The following is a 14,971-nucleotide window of genomic DNA, read 5'->3' as shown; positions in this document are numbered from 1 at the left end:
ATGGGCCATGGCTGAGCAGGCCCATACATTTGGGATTTGGGCCGCCCGCGTGCCATGCGGATCCTATGGTGAAAGTGTAAAGACTGGCCAGAGGAACACGGTGTTTCTGAATTTTCTTCAGAGAAACTCAAACTTTATATTCCGTGTTTTACTCTCACCTTTATTTTATAGGAGTTGTTTCAATATGGTTTTGCCGAATAAAAAATTTTAAACAGATTTTAGAATCTTAATTACAAACTAGTAGAAGTTCGTTGGATCACATAACAAATCTGCTCTCCACAAACTATCCACAATTTTATCATGCGAACTGCGAGCTGATGGGAGAACGGGGGAGGCAAAAACGCTTGGAGGAGACGGATGGTAGTAACTAGTAAGCACGGATTAAAAAACAAAGAAGAAAAAAGCTAAGAAGCTCTTTGTCTGTGTGGTGGTTACAGTCCCAGGAGCAGCAAAGAGCGTGTCCATCTACGAGATAGCGATCTCTGACTCCGCCCATGCCAGGGAGGAGTCCCTGAGGACGGTCGCCGGCGACATGTCGATGCCTTCCTCCAGAATGGCGGTGATCATGTTCATCGAGGGTCTCCTGCACGGCTCGGCGTCGATGCAGAGGTTCACCACGTTGCAGACGATGCCCAGGTTCTCGTGGTTGGCGTTCCTCAGCTTCGGGTCGACCAGCTTGCTGAACTCTTCGGCCTGGTCCAAGTGCTTCCTCGCCTGTGACATGAACACATTTCGAGTTGGATCAACATCGCAGAGTTGAGAGTTTCAGATTAGTGTCATGGTTTTGATTTCTCTGAGAATTACATGTCTGGGATTGCTGATGTCATGATTCTAAGTCACTTACCCAGTCAACAAGGTCTCCTGTATCTTTAGAAACTGGGGCTCTTCCACTTATCAACTCCAGCAGAATCACCCCGAAAGCAAACGTGTTGGCCTGGACGTCCATGAAACGCCTGTGCCGCGAATCCGTAATGTTGTTGAGTGACCCGTTCACTATACTACCAGAGCTGAGCCCTGGTTTTGTCAGGAGAGCTCTCCATCTCTCAAAATCAATTATCTGCAAAACGCGTAATCCATTTCAGTTGCTACATGAATAGAACAATTTGTGACTGCACCGCAGCTAGGACACCATGCTCATTGCCATGCTACAAGGCACAGACAACTTTAGCGGGAAAAAAAAAACTATAGCGTTTTAGTATTTAGTAGTTTCTAGGAGTAACAGACAAGACAGACCTTTGGGGAGAAATCTTCAGTTAGATAAACTGAACTTGATGCCAATGCAGCTACTGCAAATGGGGGCTGCATCTCTGTGTGCAAGTATCTGAGGGCACGGGCGATTCTGAGGGCTATTTTCATCCGCCTGGGCCAAGATAGCTGGCATCCTTCCACATCTGCAAGAAAATAAAATACATAAGTTTTTAAGTTCTAGTCATGTGGTATCAACCTTTTAAACATAAAGGCAACAAGAAGAGAGCTCATTGGCTTACCGTGGAGATGCTCATAGAGTGTCCCATTTGGTGGGTACTGAAAGACTAGCATTCTTGAAAACGGATCAGATTCCTTGCTATATCCCACCATCTTCGCAACATTTTCATGACTCAATCTGGCCATTTCTACTACCTGAAGAATTCAAAAGTACCATGAGCTCTAACTAAAGAGCTGTAAGTTTTGAAATTTCAGGTCACGAGATGCAGAGTTGTTCTTGCCTCCTTCTGGAAGTACAGCTCAACATAGCTCGTCCAGTAATGTACTGAAGCAGATAGTGACACAACAGCAATTTCACTGCCATCATTCATAGTTCCTTTGTATACTATTGTATCGTGAGAAGATCCAATGATATTGCTGAAGTCTTCACAAGCTTCTGCAAGCTCTTGCCGACTTATTTTTGGCACATTCGCGAGCAAGTCATCATCTACACAAGCAACATTCTGTAACCAAGGAAATGCAATTTTTACTTGCCGGTAACTCGCACAAAAACGGAAATACTTACCAATTGAAATTACATTGTTTTCCTTCCAGCTTACAGCTCTTGTCCATGTACCACTGTTTCCAGAGGATCTAGCTTTGCACCTTCTGAGACCAGCTATGGTACATAGTGTTAACATAGTAAGAAATGAAATTCCTGTAATGACTTCTAGGATAAGAAGCCAAAGTGGTTGTTGAGAGCTTTTCCGCTCGTTCTTATCAACGCTGTTGTTTTCGTTTCCTCTCAGGTTGTTTTCACCTGTAATTACAGTGCATGTAAGTGCTCGCTGTTCAGTAGACTAAACCAGAATAGGGAAATAACTATAAACACTCTAGTACGATTGTTTCATAAATTATTTTGGAGGACCCATGTGATCTCATATTCCAAACATAAAAGTATGTACATGTCGTATTTGAAAATGCACAAAAACCGGTTACGGTTAAATCCTGATTAATGGCAGGGCTGTATTGAATTTAAAATATCTCACAGCACAATTCAATATTTAGAAATAAACTGCAGAGAGCACGATTCAATATTTAGAAATAAACTGCAGAGATACTGACAAAATACTAAAATGTCAGAACTAGATATCAAAACATGGAAGACAAAAGGAAGAATGTGAGAAGCAGAGTCCAAGAAGGAAGCCAACAAAGTGTCAAAGTCTAGTCTAGTTCATTATGTTAGCAAGCATAGCTGAGATTCCACTATGCCTACTAGGTCAATATGAGTTGTTTAATGAATAGAAACTAATAATGTCATTTGTAATGTGGGTCTACTTTGTTATAACCAATTAAATTGGGACTGTCTATACACCATGCCACCATATAACCCAAAAATCAACCACTGAACTTTGAATAATGAAGAATGGATGTATATCAGTTTTCATACTGGCCTAAGCAGTAATGGAAATTCCTTTACTAAGAGTCTAAGAGTTCATCTGTAATTGAGGTTGCTGTGGCTATAACCAATTAATAAGTAATACAGTACATAAATATTTTTGTTTCTTTAACATTTCAACAGCCAAAATGAACTGTTAGGTGCAGCTTACAGTATATAACATTTATATGCTCTTGTGAAATGGCAAAGAACAGCATGGCAAAAAGGCAAAAAAAAAATTGCACTAAATTTAGTGCTGAAAATAGTAAACTGTGTTAACATCTTAACAGTTAAAATGAAATTCGACATCCTGTGTCGAAAACTCCTGTAATTATCACCCCCTTTATACTTAATGATTTTGGTCGGCCATCTGCCCGACCCGGCAAAAAAGTTAAAATGAAATATAGTCATACATTGATGATCAGGACGATTCGTTGTGTCATTGTTCTTGAAACAATTTCCTACCAAGCTTGATCTGTTCAAATACTGTAAAGCAGGTAAGTTCAGAGAGACTAAAATGAAACATCCGAGCCATAGAAAGCAAGGCATACCTTTGGATTTGCTTGAAACATGTAGGAACATCTCCAACTAAATAGTTATAAGAGAGGTCCATATCAGTTAGCTGAGTTAATCGACACAATCCAATTTGGCCATCGCTGTTGGTGAATACCCTGAAAGAAGCGCGACATTGCTTATTCAAATGTCATGTCAATTGGTGTACACTAAGAATAATACTCCTATCTGACAATCGGTTGAGCATTTGGCAGCATTATAATTGGTTCCGCCTCATCAAACTTGCTTCCATATGATAATTCATAACTACCCATACTTGCTCACTGTCAATACTGCAGGATAGAGTCAATGTTGATTGATGTCGAGTTCTTAACTAAATCATTTTAATTCCTTTTAATCTATAGAAGAGAGTAATTGGTTTTTCCATGCAGTCCCAGTTTATGCATGCTGAAAACAATTATTTAACTTTGAATTTGAAGAAATCTGAAAAATATTACTTACACGCTTGAATCATTACTTCCAGGAATAGTCCCTGTAAGGCTATTATTGCTCAATCGTAACTCAGTGAGGCTTGACAATTTGCCAAGCTCGGGAGGGATAGCACCATCCAACCGATTAGCATGAAGGTCTCTAGGGCATAAGGGAACAGATGAGTTATGAATTTGAAAAAGTTCTGACAGAAAATGTTGGTCATAGCTTCTTGGTCAGTACATTTTTAACATTTTTGGCATGTCACCGATCTCACTGGGAATGGACCCTACGAGTTGATTGATGCTGAGGTCCAACACAATTAAATTTCTCAGCTTGCCGATTCCTTTCGGAATTGAACCCATGAGTGTATTTTGATCCAATATGCTGCAAGAAGTTCACCAAGATTGTTATCCATAGTTCAGTAACAGCTTGCAGGTGAAGTTTACTATTGAATTAAATGGAGACATAAGTGCATACAGTTTTTGTAAAGAACTCAGGGATTCAATCTCTAGTGCCAGGAATCCTTTGAGCGATGAATTTGACAATTCCCTGGACAATAAGACATAGTCAATAAGATACTCTTACAATAGAGAACGGGAAGTTAGATCAACAAAATGTATATACCAACTGAAATTTCTGCAATGCTGAACATTTAGTGATTTTTCGCGCTCAGAGCCTCAGACAGAACATTTCTTTTAGAAAGAGAGGCCACAACCCCTCCCATTTACACTAAAGACAGACAGAAAATGTGCGTAAATAAAACTATGTATTCATTTATTCTAATAGAAAACCGAAATTTCTTGGCTTATGTTTTGTGTTTGATTCCTGAGGGACCACAAATCCATAATCTCTTCTTTTCCTGTAGGGGCTTCTTGGGTCAACTGAACATAAGAGAACAAATAAAAGAAGGTAAAACTCTATGATAGCTTCCAGCTGGATGTCCTATGGTGAAGTCAGAGACTTTAGGCCCACTGTTCTCTGAAAGAACATGCATCATTCTGACCTGCTGTTGTTGTAGAGAGGCCTCCAGCCATTTTTTTAATTTCCATAGGAGAAAGTGCATGTTCAAGAAGCTCTGGAAGAGCCGGAATGTCGTTCAATTATTTAAACAAAAACTCTGAAAGAGGTTAACCTATGGCTGAACAACTTCTTTCATCAGAACAAGGCTTGAAGCAAAACAGGGCACAACACAAATAAGCCGCAAGAAATGACGGATTGATTGGAAACAAAAACATTAAATCTATCTCAACGGCAATCTTCTATAAGTGATGCAAAAAAGAAAAGAAAGAAAGAAAAGAACAGCAACAGGAGAACAATCGGAATCAGTGCTTACAGAGTCACCACGCGGCTGTCGAACGGTGAGCACTCCACCCCTGTCCAGCCGCAAGGATCGTCGTCCTTGGGGTTCCAGTCCGACAGCTTCGCGAGAGGGTCCTCGTAGATGGCCTTCTTGAACGCAAGAAGCGCGGACACTGCGCAGCAGCACGAGGGGGGGCAGCAGCAAGCAACTGCTCTCAAGAACTGAAACCGGGACAGCACAAAGGAGAGAAGAAAAAAAAAAGAAACACGCATGGGGCAGGGGCAATGAATACCGTCATCAGCAACCGATTCCGACGGCGCGACGAGCAGCGCGCAGCCGAGCCCGGCGACGAGGAGAGAGACCCCGACTCCGAGCAGCGGCGCCATCGTCGTGCCACCTCACCTGAAGCAGAGGCCTAGGCTTGGTCGTCGCGTCGCATGGTATACTTTTAGTTTAGTTTATGGCCGCGAGCTCGAAGAAGAAGAAGCCTGCAGGCTGCAGCGGCAGGAGTTGCACTTAACGGCCACGGCAAGCAGTGATGATGTCCTACACCATGCAAGACCAGCCAGACAACCAAACCACCGCCCGTATTAATTTAACCATCCAGTCTCTCTCCCTTTTCGTTCCACACACATGTATTAACATAATTAGTTTAATTTTAAGCTATCATCTATTTCATCTGCGTGTTCTTCTTCACCCTTTCACCTGATGGTTCGCACGTGACAGTCAGAGGATGCTTCTTCTAAAGATGTACTACTAACTACAGTGAGTAGAGACAGTAATACACTGCCATCTTCGTTAGCCATCGGTTAAAGTAAGGCTAAACTTGGAGTAGCAACTGAACTATGGTTTGTATCTGTACTGAACTGCAGACGCAGGATGCCCAACACGAAGGCACGAAAGGTACAGATCATGACACATGCCCAACTCGATACCACAGTGTACGTACTATTGTATCCGGTGCGAAGTCTTTGCCTGAAACTGCAACTTCTCATCAGAGTTTTTGCGTTTATCGTCCCTCTTATGAACTTTGACACCGTCCAAACACTAACTCAAATTGCAGGTAGCAGGCATAGTTGCGCATACTCGCTGAAAACGACTTGGTTAGACGACGAATCGAAAAATATCTGTATCAGCCTTCCAAATAAAGTTTTGTAGTTTTTGTTCAACGTCATAGCCGAATTTGCTGTTTCTTTATGCCATGGGATGTTTCCTTGCTGCTAGCTAGCTCTTTGAATCTTTGATTTGTAGCCCTGATTTTATTTAAAAAATTACGCAATAACCTTAGAAGAGTTGTTGCAACCACTATTGCAAAAAGATAGACCTATGCTAGAGTATTCAAAGAGTACACATCACCATGCCAAGGTGTGAAACATAATTTGACAGGAGAAAGGTCAAGAACAGGGCGGCGTCATCATATGTCCTAACAAACCAAAACGTTAGCTTGATAAAGAAAACCAAATAGCAATTATTGATTAACCAGGAAGCACCCCCGTGGCTGCAAACGCTATCTTTTCACATATACTTATAAGCCAAAATTTTAATTTTCAATCTTAAACTTAGGATTGATTTTGAAATTTTTTCACCAAAGTTTATTTTTCAGCCTTGATTTTTAAATCGTTAAGGATACATATATAAATTTTTATAATAAATTATTTTTTATTTATACAAATGTTGTTTGTTTTTTTTTCGTAAAACACCCAAACAATCACCGGTGTTTTTACGACCTTTGCGATGCTCAGGTTAATTTGAGCATCTGTTAATTCCTTGCAGTCCAACGGAAGTCAAGTTTGAGATATGTCCACATGGTATAACATTAGACATATGAATATTATTTAGCTTAAAGATGACCTGAAAGCGAGATAGTGATGCTTTCAAGCAAATCAAGAGGTGATTATTAATGATGATACCTATGGCTGGAAAAATGAAAGGGTAGTAGATGAATAGCCTTCAAACACAAGCTTCTGCAGAGCACTTAGAGAAGTTCTTTCGTTCTCAAAAAAAATAAAAAATAGAGAAGTTCTTTCCTCTCATTTCCTTTTCTCCTTTCTATAGTAGTTTCTTAGTTGTGCGATGGTCTTCATTATCTAGGAAAAATATACAACTGAGTTTTCCCCATATATTTGTGTAGAATATAGAAAAATATAGTTTTAGGCTCTGCTAAGAAATAGTGCCGGTTAATCGATAATTGCTTGGCCTGTGAATCTGTGATATCGATTTAAGAAACAATGATCTTCACAACCCATCTTGCTTCGTGGTGCCAAGTTTCACCGAACGAAATGAGCTGCACGACTTTTTTTTTTGTCACATCAGCACTGCGAGAGAATCATGGTTTAGCTTTTCTTTTTCTGAAAATAATTCCTGACTAGCAGATGTAGCTGTGAATGAGTTTTTGAAGGAAAATGCTTCAGACTATAGAGAGGTGTCCTTATTTTGTGGGAAGTCTATATAGAGTGGTCAATGAAGAAGGCTCGAAGAAATTGCCCTTCTGAAGTCCTCATAAAGACATCCTTTCCCTCGGTTGATTTTAGCTCCTAGCTACATCGGATGTTTGGACACTTATTATAAATAGTACACATAGTCTATTAATAAAACCCATCTATAATCTTGGACTAATTCGCGAGACGAATCTAATGAGCCTAATTAATCCATGATTAGTCTATATGATGCTACAGTAAATATCTGCTAATTATGGATTAATTAGGCTCAAAAATTCATCTCGCAGATTAGCTCTTATTTATGAAATTAGTTTTTTATTAGTCTATGTTTAATACTTCAAATTAGTGTCTAAACATCCGATGTGACATGAGGCTAAAAAGTTTAGCCCCATCTAAACAACCCCTCAGTGTTATTGTTTAATGCCAAAAAAAACTATAAATATTGACAGGGTACGTACTACAGGTTTTCATAACTCTATCCCTATTATGATTTCCACAAACTCTCCAGAGACTTTTTACCCTATGAATTTTAGGGTGCTGACTGTTCCAACTGAAAGAAAGTAGTAAAACAAAAGGGTGTCACTACAACAACCGTATCAATTATCACTGAAAGTTCCTACACTCGACTGGTGGCAAGGGCACTCCCTGGACAAAGTAGTAGTTCAGTAACTATAAGGTTTTACCTGGCACCAATGATAAGAAAGCAGTGGAGAATTGCACCCTGGAGGGGTTTCATGTCCTATCCAACAGAGAAAAATGAAGGGATGTCATTGACTCTGAATTTAAGTTGGCACAGGTCTAGCACCTCCAAATGACGCAAGCACATGGATAAGAAACACCTCATTGGCTTGCATTGCATGGAATGATGGGCTCATCAGCATGCCATTGAACCATTGATGCTTATAAGCTTCACAGCCAAAAAGAAATTACCGGTGAAATGCTTGTTAACATCGAGCTTGAGCCGTCTGCAGCAACCACAAACCTTCTTGCCAGTGGATAGGAAACACCAAAATAGCACCTGAAGTAAATCTAAGTTAAGGAGCTTATGATGCCATTAAAACGATCAAACAAACTCCGTGCACCATTTAGAAACAACCGACAATTTGTAGTAAGTGTAAAGTGCGTACCTGACTCCATTCAGCAACTTCTTGGTCCATAATGTTTTTGCCTTAGCGCTGAACAGATCCATGAGATCCTTCTCATTTATTACATCTCAACATTCTCAGTCAGGAAGCAACAACATTTGAAATTATGTTATGAATATTACATAATTTCGACATAAAAATGGCATGAAATGAGTTAATTATATCTTCTGAATAGTTCAGGTTATTATATCTGTTTGTCACTATGGCTTTACAAGAAAATACTAAATCTATCCCAGAATAAAGATAGGAAGGGAAGTAACACCATATTTTAAATTTTCCAAATATTTACATATTTGGATATTTCTACCAATTCTTGGTTTGTTAGCACCATGATGACACCAAAATAAACCAGAAACCTAAAAAAGCAGCCAATTAGCCTGTATTTGGGGGAAAATGAGGCAGAGGCTTAAAAGCATGTTAACTAAGCCCTCCCAAATCTTCTCTCCCATGTTTGAATCTGCTTGATCGAATGTTCCTTCCTTTGCTTAAGCATTGTGAGCTCTTGAGGGTTGAAAGGAGGAGGCAGATCACATGGACCAGCATCATGGGCAGACTTCACCATTGATTCCATAAAAAACTTCTTCTCAAGGCCTTCAGCTTGGCAGGCCAAAGACTCGGGACAGATCTCAACAGCTTCAGGTGGCTTAACTGGCCTGAACCTTAGGAGCCTGGCATATTCAGTTAGAAGGTGAAGCATGTAGTCATAAACATGGTCCATATTAATCTCTTCTTGGATGAAATCACTGGCTTGCTTTCCTATGCGCTGTGCCTATGACAGATTTAGAGTATGGGACTATCAAGCAAAAATAATGTGATATATGTCTCGGAAATAAAGCCAACAATTAAACAATGCAATATACTGTAACATAAAGGCATCGTTAAATGCTCAATATTCTTCTCAACAGATATGTCATTTAAGAAATTTATGAACTCCAGTGCAAGAGCTCCAAATGCTTGTTGGATTTTTTATATATTAAAAAAAACAGTTGTCTTCGAGCACCAGGAATTTTTTCAGACTTGACAGTTGCAAGTGAAGGTAAAGCACAGATTGAACAAACATTTCTAGCTAACAATGCTTAATTAAACAAATCATAGCACATCCCATTTAAAGTTATGGTCATGGTTCACAATTTACATCATGTTAAATGTTGGATAATTTACTGTGCAACAAAATAGTATCTCCGTCTCTAAATGTTTGACGCTGTTGACTTTTTTATACACGTTTGACTATTTGTCTTATTCAAAAAATTTACATAATTATTAATTATTTTATATCATTTCATTTATTATTGAATATACTTTTATGTATATATATAGCTTTACATATTTGATAAAAAAAATTGAATAAGACGAATAGTCAAACGTGTATAAAAAGTCAACGATGTCAAACATTTAGGGACGGACTGAGTATGAAAAATGTACCATAACCTTGAATTTATCGGTGCACTGTTAGCCTCTTAGAGGCAAAAAAATGTTTGCAGCATAATTTAATAGCATCATACAAGATCATTATCTGAACCAGCTTTAATTATTTTGCCTCAGTGAAATGTACATGCTCTAGAGTCCAGAAATATCTGGCAGCTTGCATTCACACATATAGCAGCTTGAGTGGATTTCTATTAGTATTGAACTGAGTTTGTTATAACAAGTTCCATCAAGACTATTAGCATGCAAAACTTGATTGCCTACATATATGTAGATTAGATAGATAAACGATAGGTACCAGTTGCTTGTGAGAGTTGCCCCAGTCAACAGCATATTTTATGGAGTCACATTTATTGTCATTCTGAACAGGCCAATAATGCTGAATCGGCATAAGTGACCTTGAAAAGAAATCGTAGTATTTTGGTGTAATCAGCAGTGTCAATGAATCGCATGCTAGAATATATTTCTGACTGACTGACCATGTTGTCCCTTCTATATAGATCTTGTACCTGTTAAATACGAACCAGATGTTATTTACTCAGACATCAAAATTAAAATTGCACGGATCCTTACTTGTTATCACCCAAGAAAAAAAGATAAGAGACCTGTGTGTGCATTGACTGCCCAAATTTGAGTCATTGTACCCTGCCTTGCTCTCTCTGAACCAATCCTACACCACAAGATAAAAGAGTTTTAATGTAAAAGGTATGACAAATTCAACAATACTCATGCACATGCAAGAGTTACCTGCTTGTAGATCCTTGCGTTCCAATCTTTTGTACTGGAGACATTACACTTAATCAATTCCTGCCGTGTCACAGCAACTGCTGGATTTCCTTTCCAGTATGCATAAGGTTCTCTATCTAACCATCTCACCCTGTTATTAGCCTCCTTCAGGTCTTTCCGCAGGGCATCCCATGGCTTTATGTTGATCTCTGGCCTACCAAACAGTCAAACACGATACTTGTTAGAGTGATTAAGCTCCATATGCACATGGCACAGACGAAGATCCTAAGGGTTTGCAATCCCCTAAGCATTTTTAATATCCTATTAACAACACTGAAAGCACTAGCTGCCAGTAATTTCCTGGTGTGGGGATTGAGCGAACAATGCACTACACGGTGGAATTTTGGGAAATCTTATACTCATCTCCGTATCATGTTCTTTAGACCCAAAAGGCCAAAAATTTTCTCATGCTATCTTCGTAACAATAACAGTAATGCAGAATATGACTATATGAGCAAACATATTACCAGCCCCAGAATGACCAATCCGGGAAGACGATATCCAGAGTCCGGTCATCCCCGCAGTATCTGAAGAGTGGCGGCATTAAGGCACCGTGCTTCCCACGGTAGAGGTGCGTGCGGACGACGGGCCAGTCGGCGCAGTCGAACATGAGATCGAGGTCGGGGACGCGTCCCGGGTAGCGGCGGAGCAGCTGGAGGACGCCCCAGATGGTGAAGAGATCGCGGGTCTGGAAGGCCGGGCGGAACCGCTGCACGAAGGCGCGGCCACCCAACACGAGTAGGCGGAAGCTGGCGGTGACGCGAGCGCGCGCCAGCATGGCGCGGGTGATCCCCCCCGCGTCGCGCCATGGGCGGAGGTCCTCGTGGATGAAGCGAAAGTAGGAGGGGCACGAGGAGGAATTGGAAGAGGAGGAGACGGAGGCGGTGGTGGACGCCGGAGCAGGGTGAGGGGAGGCGCGGCAGGAAGACGAGGAGGAGAGCGCGAGCGCGAGGGTTTGGGAGGCTTCGGGCGTTCTGGCGCCGCCGGAGAGGTTAAGCGAGCGGAGCTGCGGGGCGGAGCAGGAGATGGAGTAGATGGGACGAGGCGGCGCCGCTGGTGCTCCGACGCGGGCGGCGGTGGGAATGTCCGCCGTGGTGGGGACGTTCGCCTGCAACTGCAAAAGTGGAACGATCACGGCGAGAGAAAAAAAGAATCATTAGATATTGTCGTTATAAATTTGTCCATTTTAAATACATAGTTCCAAGATGTAAAATTGAAACCGAACCATTATTATTTTATAATTATGTTTTATGTGTAACTACTTATATCCCTTTGAAGCATTATCAATTTTTTGTGAGCAAAATGCCCCCTTATTCCTCCCCTTGTGAGCTCTGGTTTGAGGCCTAGGAGGTTGATCCCTCTACTCGTCGGAAGGATTTGACGCATCTTGCCGCAACACACAAAACAGTTGCATCGGGAGGCATTGTAGTCCGCGGACGACAACAAAGGTGAAAGGCAGCACCGAAAATAGGAGGCGAAAGTGTGCCGAAGATGATGGAGATAGAAACCGGGGGATGAAGGGCAGCGACACGATGCTCACCGACGATGGCGGGTGAAACCCTTAAGGTGAAGATAGTGGTTTGAAGATAATGCATCGTCGATAGGAGTATAAGAAAGAGAAGAAAAGGGTGGTGATGAGTGATGATGCAGCATAGGTAGAGAGAGTCTGGGAGAGTTAGGGTTAGCAGTGGCAAAGACCTTGTTTTGCGTGTCAGAAAGTCTATTTACTGAACGTTTGCGCAGAAGGTTTTCCGTGCGAATGCTCGTTATTTTCCTTTTAGCCATATAACACCTTCTTTTCTTTTTTGAAAGTTTATATATATAAAGGTTATACCATCGATGTTTATACATGTAAATTTACATATTTAACTCCAATTCAAACTAGAATTCAATTTTTATAATTTAAAATCCACATATATATATATATTAACAAAGTTGATATACTTATATTTTATACATGTAAAATTTACATACTTAAAGTTCATGTCTAAAATTTATATATGTTAGCTACATAAAGTGTTTACTAAGAAACTATTACGCGAACGTTCTCTAAATATACTTTTCCTTTGCACGTACGCCTCCAAATGAAGCCGCAAAGGAAAACAGAAAGGGAAAAGGAGACACTTTAGTTCGGAACATTTTGAAAATGCTTCAAAGGGGAAGTAATGGCACATCTTAGATACTTGTAAAATTATAATAGCATACTTTTAATTTCGCGAATTATAATGGTATTGTTTAAAACGGGTAAATCTATAAGGGACAATTGCAAATTTGTCACTGGTTTAAAATGTTATTATAAAACTGCCACTACAAAAATTACAAAAATACTACTAGAACTGTCATTCGAGTGGCATCCTTGCAATTTAAAAAAAACCAGTAGCAAATTTGCAAATGCCCCAATCTATAAAGATATGGATCCACACTTTTTTTTTGAAAAAAAAAACTTCCGAATTGATTGTTTCTATCGCAACTGTGGGCCTTAATATTGATGGGAATTCAGTATGGACGGCCCAAATACGGCCCGTAAACCTGTGAAACCGTGAAGCCCAAGAATTAAGCTCGCTAGCCCAATATTATCTCGAGAAAAGGAACCCCGCACTGAGCCACGGAAGCAAACCCATGCGTGATGCGTCACAGCTGCAGCTATGGTTCAAGTTCCAACTTCGAGCATCCAATCCGACCGCTCTCTGAATTCTCACTCGCCCCGTGAGTCGTGAGACCGCCTCCTTTTTGTCCTTCTCGTTTTTTCTGTTACACGGGCTCTCGTGAAGCTGATCGCGATCCTAGATCACCACCACACCCTCTCGAAAACTCTTTCCCAGGCCCCCAGAGAATGGCACAGCTGCACAGGCGAAGGCGATAAAAAAACACGCAATTCTATGGCGTTTGCGCTGAATGGAGGGAGAGCTAGTGCCTCTAAAATAAGCTCATAGTGTGGGTGCGGGCATGGACGAGCACCGTGACGTGAGGGGCACAACACGGAGTTTAAATTTAATTGCAGAAAATGGGAAAAGAAGAAGGCTACCTACCTACGGGCTTTCTGCAACCGGTGGGCGGTGGTCCTGGCCAGCGACGGCGAGATGGCAGATGGACCAGAAAGCCTATAAACTATCATTCACGAAGACGCCGTACGGTTTCGGCTGCCTCGCGTTTTCAGTGCTAGTTCGGAATTACAGGACCAATCATCATAATCGTGAAAACGGTTCGGTAGAGAGGGGGGAGTAAATTTGGTTACGGTGCTGCAGGGCCAAAGAACTCGAGGATGATCGTGTGTTGATGCAGGCAAGAATTACTGAATCAGCTGTAGACTCGTGTCTCGGATCAGCAACAGAAACCAGTTGCACTGTTGCAGTATGCATGGTTCCAAAGAGGAATTCTAGTGCTTTGCATCGTCCGATGGGAAGAATGGAAGATCAAAGATGATTATACGGATCACCCAAGCGGCCAAGCACGAACGAGACGCAATAACTAATAAGGAATCAGGAGGACTCAACTCACCGTTGTCCTGGCGATCCAACGAGCTGAAGAGACCAACCCCAAGACGACAACGGAGAAGAAGAGGAACGCGGAGCTCGTCCCCGACAGCGCAGCAATGAAATTTGCTGTGGGCCGCGGGGCCGCCGCCGCCGCCATCTCCGGCGACCGGAGTGTACACAGCAAATACACTTATCTTTCGCTCCTCTCCTCTGCGGCTGGTGAACTAGTACTGCTAAGCGCCTACAAGCTGGAACTGATCACTCTTCCGTGTTATGACGTTCTGCCCCAGCGGCGCAGAAGGCGACTGCTTATTTATGAGAGGTCTGGACAGGTGAAGCCATGCGCCACGCCGGCAGCGCGAGACGTGGGAGTCTGGCCGTGATCAGGACACTACTCTGGGTCCAGCTTCTTAATCAGCTTGCGAATCCACCGTTCCACTGGAGACATAAGCCTGATTTTCTTTCCCTGATTAAAATGGATGGGTCTGGTAGGAGTATATGCTTTGTATGCGATGCCCAAAAACAAGGTAATTTGATAACAGGTTTGATATAGCCGTAAAACATGTCACTAAGGG

At 41.5% G+C, this 14,971-nt stretch overlaps 2 protein-coding genes across 7 annotated transcripts; both read right to left on the bottom strand.

The window, feature by feature from the left end:
- Positions 1-147: 147 nt before the first annotated feature.
- Positions 148-5,702, bottom strand: LOC102700794 (probable LRR receptor-like serine/threonine-protein kinase At1g63430). 2 transcript variants are annotated; one of them, XM_006652510.3, is made up of 13 exons: positions 5,419-5,702; positions 5,160-5,298; positions 4,304-4,375; positions 4,067-4,210; positions 3,857-3,985; positions 3,394-3,513; positions 3,256-3,317; positions 1,991-2,224; positions 1,707-1,912; positions 1,488-1,620; positions 1,234-1,391; positions 845-1,057; positions 148-714 (listed from the first exon to the last, which is right to left on the bottom strand). In XM_006652510.3, exons 1-13 carry the CDS (start codon positions 5,510-5,512, stop codon positions 466-468), a joined length of 1,953 nt encoding a protein of 650 aa, XP_006652573.2. In that variant the 5' UTR covers positions 5,513-5,702; the 3' UTR covers positions 148-465. The 2 variants fall into 2 exon arrangements, with proteins under 2 accessions (XP_006652573.2, XP_015691317.1); XM_015835831.2 differs by lacking the exons at positions 5,160-5,298; positions 5,419-5,702 and adding an exon at positions 4,451-4,806.
- A 2,311-nt stretch (positions 5,703-8,013) lies between these two features.
- On the bottom strand, positions 8,014-14,642 carry LOC102700517 (O-glucosyltransferase rumi homolog). Of its 5 annotated transcripts, none has more exons than XM_015836257.2 (8): positions 14,419-14,642; positions 11,388-12,034; positions 10,882-11,074; positions 10,740-10,804; positions 10,433-10,643; positions 8,692-9,478; positions 8,248-8,582; positions 8,014-8,114 (listed from the first exon to the last, which is right to left on the bottom strand). In XM_015836257.2, the coding sequence occupies exons 1-6, from the start codon at positions 14,551-14,553 to the stop codon at positions 9,131-9,133; spliced, it is 1,599 nt and encodes a 532-aa protein (XP_015691743.2). In that variant the 5' UTR covers positions 14,554-14,642; the 3' UTR covers positions 8,014-8,114; positions 8,248-8,582; positions 8,692-9,130. The 5 variants fall into 5 exon arrangements, with proteins under 5 accessions (XP_015691743.2, XP_015691742.2, XP_040379252.1 ...); XM_015836256.2 differs by having other exon boundaries at positions 8,014-8,303; positions 8,495-8,582; XM_040523318.1 differs by having other exon boundaries at positions 8,014-8,582; positions 10,433-10,532; positions 10,614-10,643.
- Positions 14,643-14,971: the final 329 nt, after the last annotated feature.

The sequence above is a fragment of the Oryza brachyantha genome, chromosome 4, assembly GCF_000231095.2.
Source record: "Oryza brachyantha chromosome 4, ObraRS2, whole genome shotgun sequence".
Classification (NCBI taxonomy): domain Eukaryota; kingdom Viridiplantae; phylum Streptophyta; class Magnoliopsida; order Poales; family Poaceae; genus Oryza; species Oryza brachyantha.
This window is presented reverse-complemented; position numbering and strand designations above follow the sequence as displayed.